The 26,697-nt window shown below is 42.7% G+C and overlaps 2 protein-coding genes across 4 annotated transcripts in view; both read right to left on the bottom strand.

Moving 5' to 3' along the window:
* Positions 1-5,004, bottom strand: part of LOC139042236 (zinc finger protein 28 homolog) — a 47,688-nt gene extending 42,684 nt beyond the window's left edge. The window contains 2 exon segments of the mRNA XM_070499607.1: positions 3,432-3,523; positions 4,027-5,004. Coding sequence (XP_070355708.1) covers positions 3,432-3,523; positions 4,027-4,927 — 993 coding nt within the window. The 5' untranslated portion in view covers positions 4,928-5,004.
* Positions 5,005-7,017: 2,013 nt separating this feature from the next.
* Positions 7,018-26,036, bottom strand: ZNF471 (zinc finger protein 471). 3 transcript variants are annotated; one of them, XM_014866678.3, is made up of 5 exons: positions 25,981-26,036; positions 24,083-24,174; positions 15,945-16,071; positions 14,369-14,464; positions 7,018-12,969 (listed from the first exon to the last, which is right to left on the bottom strand). In XM_014866678.3, the coding sequence occupies exons 2-5, from the start codon at positions 24,113-24,115 to the stop codon at positions 10,949-10,951; spliced, it is 2,277 nt and encodes a 758-aa protein (XP_014722164.1). In that variant the 5' UTR covers positions 24,116-24,174; positions 25,981-26,036; the 3' UTR covers positions 7,018-10,948. The 3 variants fall into 3 exon arrangements, with proteins under 3 accessions (XP_014722164.1, XP_070355665.1, XP_044615179.1); XM_070499564.1 differs by having other exon boundaries at positions 25,746-26,004; XM_044759244.2 differs by lacking the exons at positions 15,945-16,071; positions 25,981-26,036 and adding an exon at positions 25,746-25,956.
* Positions 26,037-26,697: the final 661 nt, after the last annotated feature.

Below are 26,697 nucleotides of genomic sequence, written 5' to 3'. Positions count from 1 at the left end.
GGCCTGTGGGCCAGACTGCCAACTCCTGTCCAAGACTATATATTGTCTGTTAATGTACGTCACCTAAGGGGCTTGTCTGTAAATTTCTAAAACAATCAGAATGACATGAGGATGCTGACAGCTAACACTTACTGAGTTCTCACTCCGTGCCAGGCACTTACTCTGTTCCAGGCACTTTACATGTGTTAGCTTAATTAATCCTTACAAGAACCACACAAGGCAGGTACTGTTATAAGCTCATTTTTATAGATGAAAAAAATCTAGTCATTTAAAGTTGCCTTAAGGTTACCCTGCGATTAATGCCAGAGCTAACGTCTGAACCCGCGCCATCTGGCTCCACAGTCCACACCTGTGACCATTACACTACCCTGCCTCTAGCAAAAGCTTCCACTCTGACAACAGCAATAATGTGTGATATCCCTTCACCTTGACAGTGGAACAAGATCCACTAGACAACACAGCTTCCAGATCAAACAAACGTTCTCTAACTGATGTCTGGATTCACCTGCTTTAGGACATAAAACGCCCTCAGATGTGCAGGTCCTAGGCTTCCTCCTGTTGCCATCACGTAAATGTGTAGATTTCCAGACGGGTTTCACAATATCACACCACACCTCAGAGAAAACACGCAGGGGCAGCATCTGCACCTGATACAGCAATCTGATTTGGTGCTTTAACTCTTAATGAAGATGAGATAGAGACATTAAAACAAAAGCAACTCTAGCCTTACAAAAATACTTTGTGTTAATATTTTACAGGAAAAAAGGGGGAAAAAGTATTTTATAGGAAAAAATGCATTAAAAAGTTTTTTTCATTCAGTTAATTTTCTTTTTTTGAGGAAGATTACCCCTGAGCTAACATCTGCCACCAATCCTCCTCTTTTTTGCTGAGGAAGACTGGGCCTGAGCCAACATCTGTGCCCATCTTCCTCTACTTTATATGTGGGATGCCTACCACAGGATGGCTTGATAAGTGGTGCATAAGTCCACACTCAGGATCTGAACTGGTGAACCCCGGGCCGCTGAAGCAGAACGTGCAAACTTAACCGCTGCAGCACTGGGCCAGGCCCCCAGTTAATTTTTAAAGCACAGGAATGAAAAATTGGTAGTAATTTTTTTTGGTGACGTTTACTTTTTTTTAAAGCATGAATTCTAGCTTTTGAGGCCCTATTGCTATTCCACCCAAATATACATTTTAAAAGTATTCTGATTTCATGTAAGTTTGGTAAACTTTAGTCTACAAGGTAAGAAAAACTTCTGGAAATATATCCATAGAAAATAATCAGGGAAAAAGCACATCTTCAGGTATAAAAATGGTGATCATAATACCCTATTAAATAGTGAAACACTGGCTACAAGTGAACTTTAAACTATATTCACATTCATCCACCAAATATTTTCTGTATTGGGCACTGGAGCAAAACTGTCCAAAATCTCTGTGTCCAGTGTACTTTGGAGTAAGGGAATAAGACAAGAGAAAACCAGACGACTTAAGTAAAATATGCAGGACGTTGAAAAATGCTAAGAGTTTAAAAAAGTAAAGCAGGGAAAAGGGCTGTGAGGAATTTGAATGGGAGGCTTTGAAATTTCAGACAGGGTGACGGGAACAAGGAGAAGGCAACTTCTGAGATAGCAAAGTGAGTGACGAGGGAGTGTGGTGGTGGGTGTCAGAGGTACAAGGGGCCCTGTCTGGCCTTCATCCAGGGAAGCCCCAGGAGGGTTCTGAGCAGAGGGACAGAGCTAAGAGAGACCCCTCTGGCTGATGGTTGGGAAGCGAGCATGGGGACCATAGGTAGCAGGTGGTCACAGAAGGAGAGTCAGCGCTGACAGTAGACAACGAGGACTGGGCAGTGGGCATGGTGATGAGAGTCAGATTCTAGAGACAACTTGAAAACAGTGCTGACAGGATTTGCAAATGGACCAAATTCAGGAGGTGAGGAAAACTCAGGAGATAAGAATGACACCGAGCTTTCCAGCCTGAGGAACTGAGAACATGAAACTGCCCTCATCTGAGATGGAGACAACTGTGGGAGGGGCCAGTTTTGGGGTGAATCTCAGGAATTTGGGTTTGGATGTGTTAGTCACCTATTCAACATCCAAGAGGGAGTCATGTTGGATACACAGGCCTGGAGCTCAGAGGAGAGGCTGGGGCCGGAAAGGTGAATTTGGGAGAGGCCAGCATGTGGCTAGTTTTCCCAGAGAGGAATGGGCTGACCTCCCCAGGGGAAGGTGTGCAGACAAGAGGGGGCCAAGAAGAGTCCTGAGGCACGCCGACAGCTGTAGGCCAGGGAGATAAGGAGGAACTAGTAGGGAAAACTGAGAAGTCAGGAAGGTGGAAGGAAAGCCAGATGAGTGTGGTGACCCAGAAGTCAAAGGAAGAAAGGGTCCCATTGGAGGACAGGGATGAGCTATTTCAGGGGTTGGCAGCCATTGGTTTTTGTAAATAAAGTTTTATTGGAACACAACCCCACTAGTTTATTTACATATTGTCTGCAACTGCTTTAGCTCTAGACTGCAGAGTGGAGTAGGGGCAGCAGAGCCTTAAGGCCTGCAGAACCTAAAAGATCTACTACTAGCCCTTTACAGAAAAGTGTGCCCACCCCTGAGCTCTTTCAAATGCCAATGAGAGACAAAGAAAAGCCTAAGAATTGAGCACTGCATTTGGTAATGCAGAAATCACTGGTGACCTGCTTAAAAGCAGTTTGGGTGGGATGAGTGGAACCTGGTTCATACATTTAGGGGACACAGCTGACAGACACACACAAAACTGTTTATCAGCATTCTAAGAAGCCACACAATCAACTGAGAAAAAGACAGCCTTCCGTATTGCGCCAGCATTGCCCTTCCCTCTTCTGCCTGCCAAACATCTCTCCCTTCAAAGCATGGCTCAAACTCATCCTCCTGGTAGACTCCTTACCCTCCCCCACAGGCGGCCAGAAGCCAGGAGGTCTTCTAGCGCCCTCTCATGGTACTTGCTCCAAGCACTCCTGCACTCCAGAACCTTGTTTGCTTCCACGACTTTCTGCCAACAGGCTGTGAGCAACTTGAGAGCAGGCACTGGGGCTGAGCCATCTGTTTCTCCAGAGGCTGGCACAAAGCGGATCCCAAACAAACCAGGGACCGTACAAGGAGCTGCCGTGTTTGCCCCAAGGAGTCCTTCCCCATCCATCAGAGTCCCTCTGAGACAAGTGGCCCAGGGAAGGGCTGAATCACTACGTCAATGAAGAATGAACACTGAATGGGATGACGAAGAAGCAGGAAGGGAGATCTTGGGCTATGCCCGCAGCCCATCACTCACCAGAATGGGAGGAAATGGGAACCGGCAACCAGGACAGGTCTCTTAAACTGAAAACTTTTAAAAGAAAATAAACATTACTAAGTCCTGAAAAGCAAGACTGCATTTCAGAGAGGAGAGAGGAAATGCCAACTCACCGGGGGCATGGTTTTCAGCTCAATTCCTGTCCCTGCTGCCTCCTGCTTTTGCCTCCTCTCCTGGAGGAGAGCAGTGTCCCTGGCAGGCAGAGCTGGGGGAAGGGAAAGGAGTGGTTAGAGACCAGATCTATACCACACGCCGGAATCACCAACCTGGTAAGGGGGGCCTTCCTGCTGAGTCTTAAACTTCAGCCATCAATCAGGAAGGGCTTCCACAGGTGGGGAATCAGAAGCTCGGCACGAGCAGGATGGGACGAGTTTTGAAGGGGCAGCTGGGATACTGTCATTACTCTTCCTAGGGCTGCCGCGGGGCGGGGCGGGGCGGGGGTGGTGGCTTCTTTCTGGGAGCACCGAAACGGGGAGGTGCCAGATTAGGGTGACCCTGGGCAAGTCAAGGTCTCTCCCTGCCCGCTGCCTGATGCTCTGACTCAGGTTAACTCCAACCCTCTGACCCCCCCGCCCCTCCTCGCAGCCACGGGAAGACACGCACTAGCACCCGGGCCCAGAGAGGCCCCCTGCCCCAGGGCCTCACCCTCCCCTCGCCCCGAGGGATGGAGTCGTTCCCGTTCTCCCGGCCGGCCACCTGTCATCTCACCTCTGAACTCAGGCCCCGCGGTCACCGCTCCTCGCTGGCCCTTGGATGAGAGGCCATTCCTCGCGCACGGCCTTCCCCGGGCGGGGCGGGCAAAGACGGCCGGGGTCCCCGCGCTCCGGCCTCGGCCCACCCCGGGCTTTGTGCGGGGGGCGCCTCGCCGCGGCGGGGACCCCCGCTCGCGCGCCCGCGCCCTCCGGCCCGCGCCCGCCGCCCCCGGCATGTCCCCGCCGCGCGCGCACACGCTCCCCGCGGCCGCGCCGACACACCCGGCCCGCCCGGGGCCCGCCTGGCAGCCAGCGGGCCCCGCCCCGGCCCCGCCCCGCGCCCGACCCCGGCCGCCGAGCCCGCGACCCCGCCGGGCCCGCAGGAACCGTGCAGGGGGCCGCCGCCGGAGGTGGGCGTGGCCGCCCGCCGCTACGCCCTCTGGGAAACGTAGTCCCGGCCGGGGCGAGGCGGCGCCGAGCGATGCGCAGGCAGCGAGGTGGGTGGACCTGCCCCGAGCCTGCACAGCGTCCGTTGGCTCGGCCCTGGGCCGGTCGCTCCCGGCCCCTCTGGATCGCCGCTGCCCAGTGGTTGTCGATACCAGGCCCGGGTCTGGCCGGAAGTACAGGACGCCCCGAGAGACAGAACCGCCCCCCAAGGGCTTCTGGGAGTCGGCGCCGGGCTTGGAGCGCGCAGGCTCGGTTGCAGGGGCGGGGCTTACGCCGAGGGGCGGGGCCTCGGGGATGATTGAGATGAGGCTGGGCGGGGCAGGTAGCGCGGTCGTCGCGGTGGGCGTCCCCAGAGGTGTCACCGCTGACAGAGTTGGGGGGACGCTCTGGGCCTTGCCAGTTTCCAGAGTGTGATTCTGATGGGGGTGGGGCTTGTGAGCGCAGCGGGCCTTCGTGTGTCCGATTCGCATCACACCTTTGAGCCCAGATGGGTCCGCTTCTCCCTGGGTACGCGGCCCCCACCTCTCACAGCCATCCTCCGAATGTCGCTCCCTTGGTGCTTGCAGGCCCTGGGTCCGGGCTGGCGCCTATTTGTCATTCACCTGCCATCTCCTCCTAGAGGGCTGCCCGGCCTCCCAGTCACAAATACCACCCTCGTGACCTTTTAAAATCCTCTCCAGAACATTCACCATTATCTGAGTTAGCTATGTTTTATTCATTTACAAGGCTATATCACAGGAATGCCAGGGTGGGAATCTGTAATGAAATTCACCACCATTCATAAATAAAAGGTGAAAAAAATCCTCTATCATCTCTATAGATGAGGGAAAAGCATTTGATAAAATCCAACACACGTCTCTGACTTAAAAAAAAAAAAAATTCGTAAACTAGTAATGGTGGGGAACTTCTTTACCTGAATAAAAATTTAGAATACAAATATTCTAAACCTCAAATACTTTCATTCAGCTTTTGTTAAAATTATGGTTTTCCAGCTTCAGGCTAGAAAGAAAAGGTTGCCATAAGTAGTTCTGTGAACGGAAAGCAATAGCATAAACTTTGTCTTTTATCATAAAGAATACTCATCACTTACCATAAATGTAAAAGAAAAAGGCTTAGCCCAAGAGGTGAAGTCTTGCCTCGATTAAATTTTTATGAACCTACTTGAAGGGCAGTAGACTAATAAATTTGACTTCATCAAACTGAAATAGACAGTATGTGAAATAAAAAATTCACTGGGCTTAAAAGCAGAATGGAAATGAAAGAAGTAAGATTCAGTAAACCTGAAGAGAGATCAATAGAAATTACCCAATCTGAAGCATAGAGGAAAAAAGATTAGGGAAAAAAAAACCAAGTGCCTCAGGGAATGAACACTTAGAAACAAAAATTAAAAATACAATACCATTTCTAAACATCCAGATTGCAAAGGAATAAATAAAAGTGTCTTTATTCAAGGATGACATGATTATCTACACAGAAAACTCCAAAGAATTATATCAGTTATGATATTCCCCCCTGAAATGAAGTAGTTGGGTATTAATCTAACAAAATATGTGTAGGATCTACATGCTGAAAACTTTAAAACACTGATCATGGAAGCGGAAGAATATCTAAATAAACAGAGTAATACACTATGTTCACAAACTGGAAGACTCAATATTTCAAGGACCATTATGCAGGTTTCCCATCCAGATATGTAGTCATTAGTAAAATGTAGGAAATAAATGTTCGGAACTCACTGTTTCCAAACTATTGTCTTTGTTTTTAATATAACTTATTGAATTGTCAGTTATAATGTATGTATATATGTACATATATAACATATAAACATAGATACAATGTGTGCACATTATATACGCATAGTACAGATACACACTATATATAATATATACATATATTACATATGTATGTAGATATTTATACACAAACATAAACACACTTACACACACACATGAGCCTACCCACCTACACCACTGCATCGACCACTTGGCTTCTGAGTTGCCGCTGCCTGGGGCTCAGCTTCCCTGGTCTCCCTCATTTGCTAGAGATCAGAAATCGTTTTCCAAAAGCAGGGCCTCTCTCCAGTATGAGCAGCGTCCTGACGACAAGTAAAGCACTTTCTAAGGCAGTGATACTTTCCCCAGGTTCAAGGAAAGGCATTTTGGCCCCATCTCAGGGAGCCTAATGATAGGGTAAGAGAGAAACTCAGACATGAGAAAGCGAATTCAGCATCCTAAACTTTTTCCACGTCTTTCTTGTGTATCAGGTAAGATCATTTCTGGGCTTTCAATGTCACTTAGTATCAGTCAGGACTTAATAGCTTTGCAGTCATCTACCCAGAAAATTGTAAGAAAAGCAATAAGCCACACAAATTAGCACTACGAATATTTAATTACTCATGTGTACACCTATAAATAATTTCAGCCCAGTTCAAAATTTTGTTCCAATTTCTGAGGTCAAGCACTATTAAAACCCACTCCTGCAGCCATTTTCTACCTTCTGATATAAATGTTGATAAATACAGGAGTCTTTGTTCCCTTCCCTAATCTCTTTTTTTATATCAACTTCTAGACTACTTTAGAATCTTTTTTTTTTTTTTTTTGGTGAGGAAGATTGGCCCTGAGCTAACATCTGTGCCAGTCTTCCTCTATTTTGTATGTGGGACACTGCCAAAGCATGACTTGATGAGTGGTGTGTAGGCCCACGCCTGAGATTTGAACTTGTGAACCCTGGGTCACCGAAGGGGAGTATGTGAACTTAACCAGTATGCCACCGGGCTGGCCCCTTTCTTTCTTTTTTTAAATCAGCGGAGGTACAATATTGCTTGGCTAAAAGGCAAATTGGTTTGCCTTCATCCATGGGTAGCTCAGGCAAAGGAGAATTCATTGGTATTGTTTCTTAAGGTTTCATTGGGGCTTAGAGTTTTAAAATCCCCAAATTCTCCCCCAAATCCTCATTCCAAAAACCAGGATACTGACCATTCCTAATTAATGTCAAACATCTTACTTAAGAAACCTGCCAAAATTGTTAGCCAACTGGCGCTGTAGCTCAGCAACCTACAGGCTCATTCTTTGATATTTAGCAATCAGAGCCATAGAGCCATAAGGAGGAAGAGTCTTTCAACTGTTACCAAAACAGCTTGTGATCTAGTACATGCCTCGAAACAAAAATCTTAAGATCTAAGTTGTTCTTTCTCTTGCTTTATATTGTCCAATTCCATTACGAACGGGCAGCACACAAACCTCTTGAACTGGCACTTCTCGTCCTCTTTCAATTGGTCAAGGCGTTGGCAATCGAGACCACAGCTGATGAGTTGTTTTACCGTTACTATAAATGCATGCTACTCTCATGGCACAAAATATGATTAGAGGCCTTACAATCCTTTGCTGCATTTCACCCAATAACCAAACTTTAATAATAATCCACATTTTCTGAGGACCTTTCGCCTGAAACCAACTCAATGCTACCAATTTCTGTATTAGTTAGGTTTATTTGGTTGACTGGAAAAGAACTTAATGTAATTTTAAAATGAAAACAAGATAGAGGTGGGATACAACCTGGAAAGAAGATGAATCTCGTCAGCTCTCGAAAGCAGAGCAGCAGGAACTTATGCATCACCTTTAAGTGGTGGCCAGAGATGACTCATATGCAACTCCCTCCTGTGTCCCTCTACTGAGTGGAGTAAAGTGAACTGTGTACAACTGGTGATGCAAACAAAACCTTATGGAATGGCATCAGAGCAGCTCAGGGAAAAAGTCTGTGTGTATTTGTGTCTGTGTGGTTTCTATTTGTATTGCAGAGAAAAACAACAAATACCATCCGATATGTACACATTTTCATAATTTTAACTTTATAAAGTTTATGTATTTATAACTATGTGATTGTATTACAAGGTGATGAAAATCACATTTTCTATTAATAAACTACAAGACATCTTTCTACGAGTACAGAGAGCTATCTTATTCTTTTCAGGGACTGTATAATAATATACTGAGCTGATCTTCCATAATTTAAGTAATCGATTTACTATTGCTGGATGTTTAAGCTGTTCCAATTTTACATTTCTAATAAATGTGCTTATGCATCTACATTTCTGCATTTTTCCTTTTCAAGAAGATAAATTCCTAGATGTAGAATTGCAGCAAAGATTAATTACATTAAAAATGCTGACATGGGGCCGGCCCCGTGGCCAAGTGGTTAAGTTCGCACGCTCCGCTTCGGCGGCCCAGGGTTTCGCCGGTTCAGATCCTGAGCGTGGACATGGCACGGCTCATCAAGCCATGCTGAGGTGGGGTCCCACATGCCACAACTAGAAGGACCCATAACTAAAAATACACAACTATGTACCAAGGGGCTTTGGGGAGAAAAAGGAAAAATAAAATCTTTTAAAAAAAAATATGGTTTCTTACATCTGCAACAGTACTTGATATTAGCCAACATTCTCACAAAATTTGTGATTTGTGTTGGTGGTGAGGACTTTTAAAATTTGCATACATCTGATCATTAGCATGATTAAAACCTCCTGTATTTTATTTGATTGTTTTAATTTCTTCATCTAAGAGTTGTTTGTTGGTAAGCTTTGCCAGACTGTCTATCTTATCTTGACCTTGCTGCTTTCCAACAGCATTTTTTATAAGGGCGATATCTTTCGTAATATACGTTTTAAAAATCTCTCAGCCTGTCATATGCCTTTAATATTGCACACATGGTTTGATACCATAGAAAAGGTTTAAATTTTTTGTATGGTCCTACCTGTCTCTCTTTCTCCTTATGGCTCCTGGGCTCTGTGTCCTGCTTACCAAAGCCTTCCTGAACCCAATGGGATAGAAGTAGTCTACGTTCTCCTCTAGAATCTTAATATTGTGTTTCGTATTACATCTTCAATCCATAGTGAGTGAACTTTTCTGTAAGTGGTGAAATACAGATCAAACACCACTTACATAATCCATCCCTCCCACTGATACATCAAAAATACCACTTTTACAATATACTAAATTCACAAGTATATGATCTTCTTCAAAAATGTCCTTGTGGAGCCAGCTCTGATGGCCTAGTGGTTAAAGTACAGCACCCTCACCACTTTGGCAGCCCAGGTTCAGTTCCCAGTAGCAGAACCACACCATTCATCTGTCAGTAGCCATGCTGCCAGAAGGAACTAGAAGGACTTAGAAGTATGATATACAGTCATACACTGGGGCTTTGGGGCAGAAAAAAGCAGAAGATTGGCAACAAACATTAGCTCAGAGCAAATCTTCTTGCACAAAAAAAAAAATCTTTGTAATGCCTATTTATCATTCTATGTGATTTTCAGAATAAAACTGTCAATGTAAAGATATCCTACAAGGACTGTGACTGGAATTGAGTGAATGTACAGACATCTTTACAATACTGAAACTTCCATCTAAAAACTTGTGTGGATCTCCATTTATTCAGAACCTCTGGTCTCCTTCAATAGGGGTTAATAATTTCCTTTCTCTATATAAGCATGAGTACATGCATCTATAATTTCATCTGTTTCTGGGTTTGATATCGGAGTTGAGTCAGCCTCATGAAAGAAGTGGAATATTTTAAATATTTTTTCTATACTCTGGAACAGCTCAATTAGTTGTTCCTTGAAAGTTAAGAATTAATCTATAAACCCAGGTGCCTTTAAATAGGGCTAGACTATTCAAGTTCTCTATTTCTTCCGATTTGGTTTTCTGTGCATGTGTAAGGTTGTCCCTGAGCTAATATTGCCACTAAGCCTCCTCTTTTTGCTCGAGGAAGATTCTCCCTGAGCTAACATCTGTGGCAATCTTCCTCTACCTTGTATGTGGGATGCTGCCACAGCATGGTCTGACAAGCTGTGTGTAGGTCTGCACCTGGAATCTGAACCTGCAAACCCTGGGCCGCCAAAGCAGAATATGTGAACTTAACCAATACATCACCAGGCTGGCCCCCCTTCAGTTTTAAATATTAGTAATTTTTTTGTTTTGGACTATGTATCATCTTACATTCTTCCCAACAAATTCTAATTCTTTTGTTCTAGTCTTATCCAGATCTCTAGACACTTCCTAAAACGTATTCTATGTATCAGGTCACACTGAATTTGCTCACCAACAAAGAAACACAGCCTTAGAGTCATGACAAAGCCACTATATTACTTGATTATGATATCAAGCTTTAAAACATATCATCATTCACCTTAAGATATAGTTTCAGTTTCAAATTGTTATGATCTCCTAGCACTGATATACTGCTTTCCAGAGTTTACTATTTAAAAATAATTTTTAAGCAGACTCTGAAGAATGCTGACCTAACATTTACCAAGCACTTAGTCTGAGTCAGGTACCATGCAAAGGACTTCATATGCATCAAGTTGTTAAAATTTCGTAACAAAGGTTTTAACAGAAGAAGAATATGTAAATTACATTTACATCTTTAAAAGACCACTGTGGTAGGAGTGTGAAGAATGAATTTGAAGGGGACAAAGGAGGATGCATGGAAACCAGTTTTTAGACAATTGGAATAGTCCAGGTAAAGCGATTGTGTTTTGGACTAGGTCGATGAGAATTGAAAGAAGTGGATGAATTCCAAAAATATTTAGCAGAAATATGGACAGGACTTGGTGACATAAGGGGTGAGGATGAGCTGGATCCCAGAGATGACTCTGTAGCATGAATTTTCTGATGATGAGTGAGGTGTGCACTTTGTCTGAAAACTTTTCTACATTCTTTACATTCATAAGATCTCTCTCCAGTATGAATTCTTTGATGTAGATTAAGGTGTCCAACCTGGCTGAAGGTTTTCCTACATTCCTTACATTCATATGGTCTTTCTCCAGAATGAATTCTCTGATGAACAGTAAGGGATTGACGATGGCTAAAGGCTTTACCACATGCACTACATTCATAAGGTTTCTCCCCAGTATGACATCTTTGATGACAAACAAGGGATGATTTTGTTCTGAATGCCTTCTCACATTCAACACATTCATAGGGCCTTTGGCCAGTATGAAGTCTCCGATGCTGGGCACGGGATGAGCTATCACTGAAAGCCTTTCCACATTCAGTACATTTATAGGGTTTCTCTCCAGTATGAACTCTCTGATGCTGAATAAGGCGAGTAGTCTGGCTGAAGGCTTTTCCACATTCATTACACTCATAAGGTTTCTCTCCAGTATGAATTTTATGATGTTGGACAAGGTGTGCCCTCTGGTTGAAAGCTTTACCACATTCCTTGCATTCATAAGGTTTCTCTCCAGTATGAATTCTCTGATGAGTAGCCAGCTGTGAACTGATGCTAAAAGCCTTTCCACATTCTTTACATTCATAGGGTTTTTCACCAGTATGAATTCTCAAATGACTAGCAAGGTGTATACTCTGCCTAAAGGCTTTCCCACATTCCTTGCATTCATATGGCTTCTCTCCAGAATGCACTCTTTGATGCTGAGTGAGTGAAGCATGATGGCTGAAAGCTTTCCCACAGACATCACATTCATAAGGTTTCTCTCCTGTGTGAATTCTCTGATGGACAGTCAGGGATGAGCCATAGCTAAAAGTTTTTCCACACACATTACATTTGTAGGGTTTCTCTCCAGTATGAATTCTCCTATGCTGAATAAGGCCTATGTGATCACTGAAGGCTTTCCCACAATCAAAACAATCAAAAGGTTTCTCCCCAGTGTGATAATATCTCCAGTGACGAATAAGGGATGTGTTCTGCCTGAAGGCTTTCCCACATTCAATACATTCATAGGGTCTTTTGCCAGTGTGACATCTCTGATGTCGGGCAAAGGATGAGCCATCACTGAAGGCTTTTCCACATTCCTTACATTCATAGGGCTTCTCTCCAGTATGAATTCTCTGATGCTGAGCAAGGTGTGCAGGCTGGCTGAAGGCTTTTCTACATTCCTTACATTTATACGGTTTTTCTCCAGTATGAATTCTTTGATGTTGAATAAGGTGTACATTTTGGCTGAAGGCTTTCCTACATTCTTTACATTCAAAGAGTCTCTCTCCAGTATGTATTCTGTGATGTTGAGACAGGTGTTGACTCTGGCTGAAAGCTTTCCCACATTCCTTACATTCATATGGTTTCTCTCCAGTATGAATTCTCTGATGAACCGTAAGGGATGAGCTCTGGGTGAAGGTTTTCTCACATTCATTACATTTAAAAAGTTTCTTTCCTGCATAGACTTTCTTGGGTTTCACTACCATGGAATTTTTGGAAAAGATTTTTTTATCTGACTTGTGATTATAAACATTCTCTTCTACATTGTCTAGATGGACAAATTTCCCATATTTGTTATACTTATGGTCTATTTCCTTAGTAAGGGTTTCTTTATGAGTTATTGTTTCTTGCCTGATAAATGTCTCTTGACTTACCAGCTGCCTCTCAAAAACATCTTCACATTTCCAATTTTCCCCAAAAGTGGAACGCTTAAGTCCATAGCTTGTAATTCTCTTCATTAACACATCATCACACATGAACTGCTTCAGAGATAATTCTTGCATCTCATACATAGATTCCCAATCTAAAAGATATCAAAAAAGCAAATGCTTCCTTTATCATGGGCTATAACAAAGGAAACACTTAACGTAGAAAAAATGATTAAAAAATAACGAACCCCACAAAATCTATTACGTACAGGCATATCAACTGAAAAATATTCAAGCAGACTTCAGAGAACGAGAGCTTATAGAGGGACATGGAAAAGATGATTAAAAAAATTAAACACAGGATAATGAAGTCCTGGAGAAGTAGTCTGCAGTGGTAATAATATTTTATGCCTGCATTAAAACAGCAGACTATAAATTAAACTCCCGTTCTCTATTCTCTCCCACTTCCTGTTGACTTGCATATACAACTAGGTTAACTTTGTTTAAATACCAATATCACCAAATAACTACTGCTGCTCAGAAATCTCTACAGATCCCCAGCAGTCATAAATACCTTATACTTTGTGACTTCCCTTGGGGTCTAGGTAAAATCCTAGAGTTCTCTTTTCATAATTAGAAAATAGTGTTCCTATGAACCATCTCCATGTGTTGCAATACATTGAACTCTTCATTTTTCATAGATTCCTGAACTTCAGCCTGCATATTAAGGGATTTTTCCATTTATCTTCTTACTTTCACCAGCCTAGGAAAAGTGTTACTACGCAGGCCACATCTCAGAGGGGTTTTGCCTTGTGTCTTTTTGAAGATATTGTTTTATAATGATATGTACATTGGTATCACTATTACTAATCACATTCTTATTTACTTACATTCTTACTTACCACATTCATATTTTACCACCTTTCCTGCCTTGTGAACTAGAATATAAGGTTTGAAGAAAGAACAAATGTGCCTTAAACACTGGCCCCATTTGGACTCATAAGGCTGACAGACTCCTATCTTGGCATACCTGTAATGCACCTGAAGCATACCTGGGTACCTTGAATAGTTTAGAAAACTCTGGACTAACGAATAGTGAAAAAGCTAAAAAGTGATAGAGGATAAGGCTGGAGAAGTAGGAAGGCATTGATCACATAGGGGCTGGCAGGGTTTGGGTTTTTCCTATTGATAACAGGAAAGCAAAGAAAGATTTAAAGCAGCAGGGTGTTATGATTTGCAAGTGACACCTAATTCGGAGTTAAGAAAGATTTAAGAAACAAAGAAGCTTATACAAGTCTGTATGGCAAAAGAAAAGAGAGGATGGGAGGGAGCTAGATACAGATTTTTGGGAAACGAGTTATTAGAGAGAAGAGAGTCAAGTAGAAGAGAAGATATTTGGGGATCCCATGCTAAGTAGTAAAGTTTTACCTTTCTTCCAAGGGTTAGGAGCCTTGAGAAGAGTTTCTAAGAAGCATAAGTGAGGAGGGATCATCTTTGAAAATGGCTGAGCCATTACCTAGAAAGGATTCCCCCATCTGGTTCTCCCATACTCACCTGGGAATGGGCTTCTTGTCATCTCATTCTTCATCTCCCAAGGCTCCTTCCCTTGCTCCAATAAAGAGATCACATATGGCTTAGAGATGCAAAGTCCTGCATACGAAAAAAGACATGAAAAATGGTCGTGTTTTAGGTATTTCAGAACTATAAGCCAGTTCCCTAATTCTGACGGAATAATGTTATAGGAATGATTAGACAAAAGGGTACAGCACATTTTAAGGACAGACTACAGAAAGCTTCTGATATAGTCTAGCGAGAATGCCAAGAGTCAACTCTATAAAGGTTAAACAGTTCCCTAAGGGGCCACGGGCAGAAATTCAGCCCAGCATTTTCAGAGGATCATCAGGCAGCAGCAAATGACGTACTGTAAAGGGCCCCTAGTTACAGGGTTTGGAATTTGAGTCGAGGTAACTGCCTCCTTTAAAAAAAGTCAATACTCTTCAGAGAAATAGAACGGAATCCAGAGTCTCTACAGTGTTTTACAGTGTCCAGGGTAAAGTCCAAAATTACTATGCATAAGAAGAAAGAGGAAAAAGTGAATCAACTCAGAAGAAAAGACAACTGATGGAGATCCAACGTGAGATAACAGAGATGTTGGAATCAGTAGACCAGGATTTAAAATAGCTATTATATATATTCTCAAGAATGTAAAGAAAAATATAGTTGTAATTTCTCAGTAGAGAACAGAAATTATAAAAAAGAATCAGGTGGAAAGTTTAGGGTTGAAAACTACAGTACGTGAAATTTAAAATTTCACTAGATGGGCTTAACAAGACATTGAAGAGGACAAGGAAATAGTCGGTGAACTTGAAGATAAATCGAGAGAAATCAATCTGAAAATCAGAGAAAAAAGACTCACAAAAGTAAACAGATCCTCATTTACATAGGGCACAATATCAAAGGTTTAACATCTTTGTAAATGAAGTCCCAGAAGGAGAAGAGAGTGAGCAAAAAAAGAAAAAAATTTGAAGAAATAATGGCCAAAAACTTCTCAAATTTGGTGAAAGTCATAAATTTAGTTTCAAGGAGCTCACTGAACCACAAGCAGGATAACAGGGGCCTCTAGAGGAAAGAAAGCTAGTCTAGGCAATGAGGTGGGCCCAGGGCTGAGAAGGGTCCACGTTAGTTTCCCCAACAATATCTGAAGCCATTTTCCGAGTTTGTGTTTCAATGGTTCACTTATTGAAAGTTAATAAAAAGATACAGATTTTAAAAGCAATATTCTGAATTTATAGTAATCCCGCTATATTCTTGGTAAACCTTGTTACCGTCTAGCAGTGATAACGATACTGTAGGACAGAGAGAACAAAGCAGCACAGGAGACCGGAGACCAGTAAGAGTCACATCATGGCCTGTGTTCCCAACTGCCTGAGGGCATACCCAGGGAGTATCCGATACACATCAAAGTCACTGACTCTAAATCTGAAATTTCCATCAATCTCTGAATATCCTCTTTGTTTCTCGATTCTATTCTAACTTACATATGATAAAAAAAAAGTTTTAATAATAAATAAAAATGTAAAGAGTCCCTCAGGGTAGATTCCGATTTATGCAGAGGGGAAAATATCCTCACCGAGTGATACCAGGCTCCGATAGTTCTCTAACATCATACTCCTGTACAAACTCCTCTGAGCAGGGGTCAGCCATTCCCATTCCTCCTGGGAAAAGTCTATTGCCACATCCTTGAATGTCACCAAGTCCTGGAACAACACAAATACATTCTTGATCAACCAATGCTCATGTCCACACATGACTCCAAGCCGAAGTGTTAAGTTGCCCCTACTTTATGTGAGAAATGGCCCTTGGAGGAGAAAAAACTTAAACACATTATAATATTAACCTCCAGCCTCAAATAGTACTTATTGAAGTGTTAAACTGCATTGCATACAGTGGTGCTAATCCATTTCTCAGCATGGGGAAATATGGACAGTTGGCCACAGGGCAGTAAACCGAGGCTTCAAGGAAGAACGTACACCTGTGGTTGAACCTTCAAAAACATAAAAGAGTATCTAAACTGATATGTTGCAAATGGCACTCTATGGGATCTTAGTGTTTCAGAGGGGAAGAGGCACTGAACTGATGTGGCTGATGTTTTTTTTCTTACACAATAAAAATTATGAATATAATTAAAACGCAATTTTCTTATGCTATACCATTAAGAACTAGCATGCAATGCCATACCAGAGGCAGCTGGGAAGCAATATGAGAAATCACCCAGCACTACAACACATCCAACCTGTGAATTGAGTTTGAGTACGACAAACTAATATATACCTAAGATATGTAAAAATGAAACTGAGGGGCGGGCCCCGTGGCCGAGTGGTTGGGTCCGTGCACTCTGCTTCAGCGGCCCAGGGTTTCATTGGTTCAGATCCCAGGCACAGACATGGCACCGCTCATCAGGCCACACTGGGGCAGCATCCCACATGCCACAACTAGAAGGAACCCCAACTAAAAATGTGCAACTATGTACCAGGGGGCTTTGGGGAGAAAAAGGAAAAACAAAATCTTAAAAGAAAAAAAAAAAGAAACTGAATAATTATAATTTTCAGTTTCTAAAGATTTAAATGTGCTAAGAGAAACAATTTAAGTCCAGTTACAATCACCAGCAGGTTGTAAGGATTTTTTTAAAGTATTATGAGCATTTTTCATCTTCAAGTTTATTTCCATTGAAAATAATCTTCTTAATGCTCAGTGCCTGATTTGCAAAGTTACCAAAGACATTGGTAATTAACTAATAAAGACAATGCACAGAATATCTTAATTTACTTTTAAACTGTCAACACAAGTTTAGAACAAAGGCATGATACAACAATATTCAATGTATGGGACATTAGAGGATGTACACACCTTTGGAAAAATGTTTACTCTATTTTTCACAAAAAGGTATTAAAAGATTTTTAACATTGACTGAGAACTACTGGTTTTCCTGAATTCTGGTTTTCACCTTCTAGTTAGTTGAGGCCACCATTTTGGCTGAGACCCATCATTTCACATTTTTATAAAATTAAATGAGATGAATTTATCGATGCAAGCAAAAAGTGGTCACATTCGTTCCAATATTTGGTACAATTTGGTCACTGGTAAGTAAATAGGTGTTTTGGCTATTCCCACAGAAAAACAAATTTGCTTGTGATCCTGATACTCATGGTTAATTAGTTGGTATGTATACCATTCTTCCTAATGTCTATACAGGTATCTTTATATACACGTACAACGTATGTCCCGTGATTGTTTTTTACTGATAATCTTATATTCAATGAAGTACATCCTAATTTACAGCATTTGAAGAGCTTGTCATTCTTTTTTTTTTCATTTAAGAACAAAAACATTTATTGCAAGGTACTGAATAACTTCTAGGATTTCCAGGAGGACTAAGGAACCAGATCTGGATGCTATACAACTAAGAGGTACACAATCAGGAGAAAATCCCAATTATACAAAGATGGTACAGGGCCAGACTGGTGGTGTAGTGGTTAAGTTTGTGCACTCCACTTCAGCGGCCCAGAGTTTGCTGGTTTAGATCCTGGGCATGGACCTACACACCACTTCAAGCCATGCTGTGGCAGCATCCTGCACCGAAGAACTAAAAGGACTTACAACTAGGATAGACAACTAGGTACTGGGACTTTGGAGAGGGGAAAAAAAGAGGAAGATTGGCAAACAGATGTTATCTCTGGGCCAATCTTCCTCACCAAAAAAAAAAAAAAAAATTATTTTTCAAAAATTCCGTTCTCCAACATTACTCACAGCTGAGCATCTAACATGCTAGGATCCACCAGCAGAACTTCAGCCACAGTTGCCTCAGAAGAACCAAACCCCTGTACCAACATGCTGGCTATATAATACTGTTTCCTTGCACACAGCCTCTGCTTCCTGTTTCCACAAGTCATACTGGAAGCCTCTACTAACGGTAACGTAAGTCATATATAGAACTCTGTCTGCAAAGGAGTCTAGATAATGCAGTTTTTAGCTTTCTGGTGTACCATGGTGCACTGGAAGGGAGCTGAAGTGGACACTGAATGTTAGAATCTGCCGTGTTGGGCACACTATGCAACCTCAACCAGCTGAGAAAGTAACCCAAAATTTACCTGGGGAGAACCCCAAAAGTGACTGATGCTGGGGCTGGCCCCGTGGCCGAGTGGTTAAGTTCGCACGCTCCGCTGCAGGCGGCCCAGTGTTTCGTTGGTTCGAATCCTGGGCGCGGACATGGCACTGCTCATCAGACCACGCTGAGGCAGCGTCCCACATGCCACAACTAGAAGAACCCACAACGAAGAATACACAACTATGTACCGGGGGCTTTGGGGAGAAAATGGAAAAAATAAAATCTTTAAAAAAAAAAAAAGTGACTGATGCTAACATAATTATTTCTGTCACGGATAAATGTATTTAATGCTGCAAATATGTGGAATTGAGAACAAACATACACCAGGTTTGTTCTGATTGTTGGTATTAAAGCCGAGTGATGGAATATGGGAAGAGGTGGGCAAGGGAATTTCACTAAACTAGTCCCTTTATTTTTTGTATATGTTAGAAATTTTCCATTAAAAAAGTGAAAAAAATTTTAAAAATCCATTCTGACATGAAGTAAATAAAAATCCAATAGAAAAAGTATATAATGTAATGATTTTTAAAAGCAAATGTGATAAAAGATATATAAAAGATATATCATCAATCTGCACATACAAAAAAACATAAAAATATAAAGCAAACAAAGCCATAAAAATAGGCTTATATACCTGGATATAAGATACATATTTAACAAAATTTTCCCCCTTTTCTAGAAATGTGCAACTAGAGATGACAATGGGAAAACATTCCATTCACAAATGTATCTCTTTAAAACACACAGATATATTTAACAGAAAAAGTACCAAATCTATCACTAAAAGAACTGTTGGATTTTCTTAAAGGCAGTTAAACAAGTCCTGAACAGATGGAACACATACTACTGAGCAATACAAAAGCTTGAATAAATGTAAATACACACTCATTTTTTATTCTAGGATACGAAAACTCAAGCTTTTGAGTCTCCTTAAATTAATCTACAAATGTGATAAACTCTCCATCCCAGCCCTTGCCAACGTCACCTCTTATCTGGATTTTTATAACAAGCCCTCCTGCTTCTGTCCTTGGTCCCCTACAGTCTGCTTTCAACACAGCAGCCAGAGGAATCCTCATGTCTCACCTCTCCTTAAAATTCCCCTAAGTCTTCAGAGTAAAAGCCTAGGTCCTTATAAGGCTTTTAGACTCAGATGGTCTGGCGCTCAGGACTTCCCCGACATCATCTACTATTCCTCTCCCATTTGCTCTGCCCTTCTTGCTCTTCCAGAACACAGTAAAGATGTTCCTGACTCTGGCCCTTGTACATCTTGTCCCCACTGCCTGCAACGAGCTTCTCCTGACATCCATGTACTTGCTATCTTGTTTTCTTTATGTCTCTGCTCAAATGTCAAAGGGGCCTTGCACGGCGATCTAGAAACAGCGAAATCCAGACCTTCCCTTATCCAGTACTCCTTCTCCCACTTACTCTTTTTTATCTTTTTTCATTTCACTTTTCACTATTTGACATATACTAATTTGTCTCTTTATGTCTATTCTCCCCTTCTAGGAGGTAGGCTCCACCAAGGGCAGGGCCTTTGTTTTATTCTCTGCTGCACCCTCAGAATCTAAAAGAACACCTGGCACATACAAGGCCCTCAAAAGTGTATTTGCTGAAGACATACATCTCAGTTTAAAATAATGAGAGAGGTTTTTAAGAGCTGCCTGATTCTAAAAAGTGCTGGAAAAACTTATAAGAACAGTCTGGAGAATTCTGGAAAAGATGAGCAATGAGAGAGTATTAGGTATTAGCCCTTCCACATTAAAAAATACCACAAGCGCCCATATACAAGGCAAACATTTTCCCCAACATACTTTATGCCATGAATTATTTCCAAGGTCTCCCATGTTAGGAGATACCCAGTGTTCACAAGCAGAAGTAGATTATGAAACTCTCACAGTGGACTAGTTGAGGACTTCTGAGGAATGAAACATCAGGAGAAACAACAGCAATAGATGTTAATCTAGAGTGTTTACAGATCACTTAAGTCTGCCAAAGACAGGTCCTGGTAAACATCCCAGCCTTTTGGTTGGGAACCCAAAGGAAGGACTACACCCCAGGATTAATGGTGAATGGGAAATAGCCTAGCCTGCACAAAGACTGATGCCCATCCTCTAATTTTTTCAGCTCCTGATTGGATTAAGATTTGTTCCTAGTATAGCTGTCTGCCTGAAGCAACAGTAAACCCTCTCCACCTAGGAGAAATGGCTGACTCCAGCACCTGGGCAGAAAATACACAGGATGCACTTGGATACGCAGTATCAGAAAGTCAGCGCTCAAAAAACAAAATATCCCACGATGATGGGGTATGACAATGGGACACAGGAGCTGCTGGAAGAGCACCCAATGACCAAGGTTGGAACAATTAGAGCAATAAAATAAAGTAGTACTGGAATATAACCTAAAGTATAAGATAAACATGCGTGAGTCCATCCTGATACAAATAAGTGACTGAATAAATAAATGAAGGAGAACAGACAAATCTCTCACACGTAAGAATTCCAAATGAATTACTTAAGATACTCTGCACTCGAGGTAGAACTTAACTTTCCACTTGTTAGGTGTGGGTCGTACATAGTAACTTCCTTCCAAAGAGTGCAGTATGGAAAGGTGCAAAACAGAGTAACCTTTCACTGGAGAAAACTGACAAACACTGCCTCAACCTACTAATCAAGGCACAGGAATAAGTGATGCTGGCAGTATGTCCCCTTGATAAGATGTGACGAAAATGAAACTTCACCGCTGTTATCTTCCTTCCAAAAACACATTACTCCAATCTAATGATGAAAAAAGCCATCAGATTTGAGAGAGGTTCTACAAAATTTGTGGGTACTCCTCAATACTGACAAACTCATCAAAAAGAAGGAAAGTTAAGAGAAACTGTCATAGCCAAGAGGACCCTGAGGAGATAGAACTACTAAATGTAAAGTGGTGTCCTAGATAGGGTCCTGAAACAGAAAGAAGACAGTAAGTAAAAACTAAGGAAATCTGAACAAACCGAGGCATTTAGTTAATAATAATGTATCAATATCGGTTCATCAATAGTAACGAATGCACCAGACTAATGCAAGATGTTAGTAACAAGGGAAGCTGCGTTGGTGTATATGGGTGAGCTCTGTACTAGCTCTGCAAGTTTTCTGTAAATATAAAACTGTTATAAAAAACAAAGTTTATTTTTTAAAAGTCCTATCAAGAGGAAGACATCAACATTTCAAGTTATCCCTAAAATTTTTCATATATAAAGTCCAGCACCTAACCCAAAATATGAAGCAGATAAGACAAAAATCAAGAGGAAAAAAAATCAGAAAATAGAAACTCACAGGAGATTCAGATAATGGAATTACGTGACAACTACGTTAAAACAATCATGACCAATATTTTTAAAGAATTAAAAGAAAAAATGGTGAATTTAAGCAGAAAATGGAAAATGATACAAAACAATCAAGTAGACATTCTAGAACTAAAAATGCAATAATGGAAGTTTAGAATTCAATGATGGATTTAACAGCCAATTAGAGAGTTGAAGAGAATTAAAGCACAAGGAACACATAAAACAGAGTGAAAAAGACCTAGCACTCATTTAATTATAACTTTAGAAGGAGATGAGAGAAAAGATCAGAGGTAATATTTGAAAAGACAGTGGTCAAAAAATTTCCAAAATTGATGAAAGACACCAAGCTACCCTGAACACTGACTTAAAGCAGAAATAGTAATAAAATAATGTCTGAAGGCTGACGAAAAAGAAAACTGTGTGTGTATGTGTATTTGGGGTGTCAGGGTAATTAATGAACTACACATTTATCAACCATAGTAGTAGGTTCACAGATAACATCTAAAATTAAAATATCAAGGAAGAGTGTTCCAAACATATTATTCAGGAGTACAAAGTTACATATCAGAACAACTAAGTCAGTTAAGTGGTAACAACGTGGAGACCCCCACTTATTCCTATAGGAAAAATGAGAGAAAAAAAAAAAAATCCTAATGATATGCTAACTGGTGCTTGTGACTTTCGATACAATTTCAAACAACCTCATACAGAGAAACCGTATTTCTGGAAATATGTTAGATGATTCATAAAGTAGTTCTAATGCTGAGGAAGACAGAGATGCTCAAAATCCATGTAAATTTTTATGAATATTTAATGAACTCTGACAGTGGGGAAAAAAAAGCATAGAGTTTTAAAATTAATTTTAGGGGCTGGCCTGGTGGCACAGTGGTTAAGACTGTGCACTCTGCTTTGGTGACCCGGGGTTTGCAGGTTTGGATCCCGGGCGCAGACCTAGCACCACTCATCAAGCCATGCTGTGGCAGTATCCCACATAAAACAGAGGAAGATTGGCACAGATGTTAGCTCAGGGCCAATATTCCCCAAGCAAAAAAATTAATTTTACTATCATTTTCAATATAAAATGTGTAATTAAATTAATTAAATATTAATAAGTGGACACTGACTTTCATCTAGATAATGAAAGTATGTTTTCCACCTGGAAAAACTTCTCATTGAGAAAATTAAGGGCTCCCTTATATTCAGAGTTCCTTTTGGAAATGATATATTTTAAATTTTTATGATTAAAAACAGAAATACAAGTATATACAGGAATTTAGTACAAGATATAGGTGGCACCCCATATCAGTGAGAAAAAGATGAATTATACAATAAATTCCATTGGGACATATGGACAGGCAACTGGAAAAAAAATGAACCCCTGCCTTCCTTATCATGATTGGTTAAACATTTAATATAAAAATTTCATGTAATTTTGAACCTTATCCTCATAGAAAAATGAAAAAAATCAAGTCTAAATTTGTCAGAAACTTAACTGTGAGGGTAAAACAAATCTTTTATAAAAAAAAAAAATAGAATATCTACATGCCCTAAGAGTAGACAGAGATTTCTTGAACAGGACACAAAAAACACTATCAAGGGGGAAAGTACCTATATATATACATAGACTAGCCCTAGAATGAAACCTAAGAAGCTGAGAATAGTCACTGTCTCAGAGGAACTGGGAAGCAAGAGGGAGGCTTCATGACTTCTGAACTTTGTACTATGTGTATATATAATTGTATCTATTACTTAAAGTTTTTAAATTTTCAAAAGCCAAGTAGGATAAGATTTTTTAGGTGAACAAATGAGGCTGGGAAGTCATATATAAAAAAATAAAGAACAACTTTTAAGAAACTAAGGATATAATTAGAGATTTGACAAACTTCTGCTGGGAGCATGATTCCTGACGCACTCTCTGAACCACAGAGGACTATCAGATGCACATTTAACTTGGAACGCAACTCGCTGACACTGAGATACCTCGATTCCATATAACAGAAACCAAATCTTTTCACAAATGTCAACATTGAACTAAAAATGTACAGGAGGTGAGAAGAAGAGAGGGCTCTATGTCTCCTCACACCCAGTTTTACCTCTCCATTAGGCAGTCTGAGCTAAAGACAGCGTCTTCTGAGAGAAGGGAAAACCAGGCCCTTGGACAACCAGGCCCTTGGACAAGATTGTTAATCAGGGAATTTTCAAAAGAAAAGAAGCATTACTAAGTCCTAAACAGTAAGACCACCCTTCACGGAGGAGAAAAGAAATACCACCTAACCTGAGGCACAGCTTTCACCAGCTCAACAGTCATCTCCGCCTTTTCTTCCTGGCTTCAGTCTTGGAGAACAGCAGTGTCCCGGGAAGGCAACGCTGGAGGGAGAAAGGAGAGCAAAAGATGAGGCCTTCTCTGAAGTTCCAGAACCACCAGCCTAAAAATCCTGTCTTCCCGTTCTCCCTCCCGGCTTTCTTTGGTCCCACTGCCCACATAACTGGGAGATTATCGGCAACGTATGACAGTTAAGGGGGTATAACTTATGCCTATTTCTCTTATGCTTAAAGTCCTGAATTTAATCTTTTTTCTAAAAGTTGACTTCCCATTCTTTGGTCTTATTACAACAAAAATTAGAGACATGCTAGGTACTCTGCACAGATTATATTCTTTCACTTTATTTTTTAAATAATCCTATGAAATAGTTACTATTTCCTCTATTTTATAGGTAAAGGTGGATTTTTCCCCTTCCTGTGTGTCTGCTTCATGCTTTGACACAGTCTATAGTTTGAAAATCTGACTCCTAAACACCACGACAGGCCAGGGAGTGGATCCTTTAGCACCAAATTCTGCCACCTTGACTCTCACCTCTGTCCTCAGCCCCCTGGTTTCCCCTCCTTTCTGTCACTCAAAACTGAGGGTGTCTCCTGCTCCATCAGGAGCTCGAGTACCCCAACCTCTTGCTTCTTACTGGAACTCCCGGACTGGGGGCGGGAATCCCACTCCAGGAACCTTCCCCCGGCAACGCACAATTCCAGACAGCCACACACATAAAGAAGCCAGTGCTGTCAATCTTCCCAATAGTCGCCCCGTACACACCACAGGCACACAGGGCCTGTTAGAAGCACACAGGGTGACACACGAACACTGACACCAGATCCTCACACACTCCCTGATCCCACAGAGGATACAGTCACAAGCAGCCAAAGGAAGGGACACTATATGCAGTCACACGCACCATGGTCTCAGACGGGCCATGGGTACCAACCCCTGTGGCAATACTCAAACATCACACACACCCCCCATCTTATTGGCTCACACACACCCACATCTCACTGCTTCTCACCTGCACACACGCCACAACCACAGAGGCCACATTTGCAAGCCTTAGGGTGACAATCCATGGTTCACATGGTCTCTCTCCTACCCACTTGGGTCTCACACAGATGCATTGCCAGTTTTCCTCTCCACACATAAACATGATGGTCTCACACACACACTCAGGGGTCTCTCTCAGAGACAGATGGGTTTCTCACACACAAATACACTAACATCCTGGTCTCACACTCGGACGCACATACACCTCACGTGCAGGACACACATACTCCAGTCTCACCGGCTCACTGGTCTCTAATCACACACACACCAACACACTCAGGTCTCTCTCTTACACACACACACCACGCTCTCTCCCACTCAGTCTCTCCCGGAGTCTCACACACTTGTTGACCTTTCACACACAGGCACGCTCATCTCTCTCACACTCGGTCTCTCACACTCCGGTCTGTCTCCCTCCCTCTCACACTCACACCAACATACCCCGGTCGCACCCTCTCCGGACTTTCACAGACCAGGCTCTGTCTCACACAGACACACACCCCGGTCTCTCACTGATCTTGCACACGCCCTTGCCTCACACACACCCTGCTCGAGCCGCCCCACAGTCCCGAACCTGGTTCCAGCCGCGGCCTCGGTGCACCCGCCCTGAGGACCGAAGGAATGCGCCGCGCCGCGGGCCCCTGGGACATGTAGTCGGCACGGGGACGACGGCGCAGCGGCGCACAGGCTGGGGCGCCTCGGCCGGGTCAGAGCGGTCCGCCCCGGCTGCCCCGCCGGGCCCTGGGGCTCCGACTCCCCACCACCCAGGACAACCCACCAGCCTCAGCCCGGAAGCCAGCCGCTCTCACCCGAAGGCCTTCGGGAGTCGACTCCGGGCTCCGAGTGCGCAAGCGCCGAATCTCCCAGAGGCGTGCAGGGTAAAGGGGAGGAGCCCGACGCGAGGGGCGGGGATGGGGCGTGGTTTCGCGGAGAGGGGCGTGTCCTTAGCCTGTAGAGTGGGAGGAGGGACCTTAGCGCCGCAGCGTACGACCCAGCGCGTGTGATTATGCTCGAAGGGCGTGGCCTACGGCTTCAGGGGCGTGGCGGGGCCGGGCGCGAGTGTGCGCAGGCGCGTAGTAGGCCCACTCTCCCGCCCCTCGCCTGGAGACCAGAAGCGTCCCTAGTTACCGGACCCGGAGTGTCCCAGCGAGGAGCTCGCAGCGGCCGAGCCCGTGGTGCGCTCCTGTGCGCGGCTTTGTGACGCTGTGTGTGTCCTGGTGACCGCGGTGTCGCTCGGCCCTCTGAGCCTGTCTGTGGAGTGTGGTTTTCTTTCCGTGCTAAGTTTTGTCACAGGAAGAACAGCGACTGGGAACCCAGACTGTGTTCAATCACCGCTGCGACTACAGCAAATTAGTCAATTTCTCAGCTGCAAAATGGGAATGTTATTATTATTAGTGTTCAGAGACGGTGAAAGACGACGTCTTTGGAACCAGACTGCTGGGATTGAAGCCCGGTCTGCCGCTGACCAGAGTGGAAGTGGTCCCTGGTATGGGGGACTAAGAAAACTGCAGAATTAGCACCTGCAT

This window comes from Equus asinus, chromosome 26 (assembly GCF_041296235.1).
Source record: "Equus asinus isolate D_3611 breed Donkey chromosome 26, EquAss-T2T_v2, whole genome shotgun sequence".
In the NCBI taxonomy this organism is placed as follows: Eukaryota; Metazoa; Chordata; class Mammalia; order Perissodactyla; family Equidae; genus Equus; species Equus asinus.
This window is presented reverse-complemented; position numbering and strand designations above follow the sequence as displayed.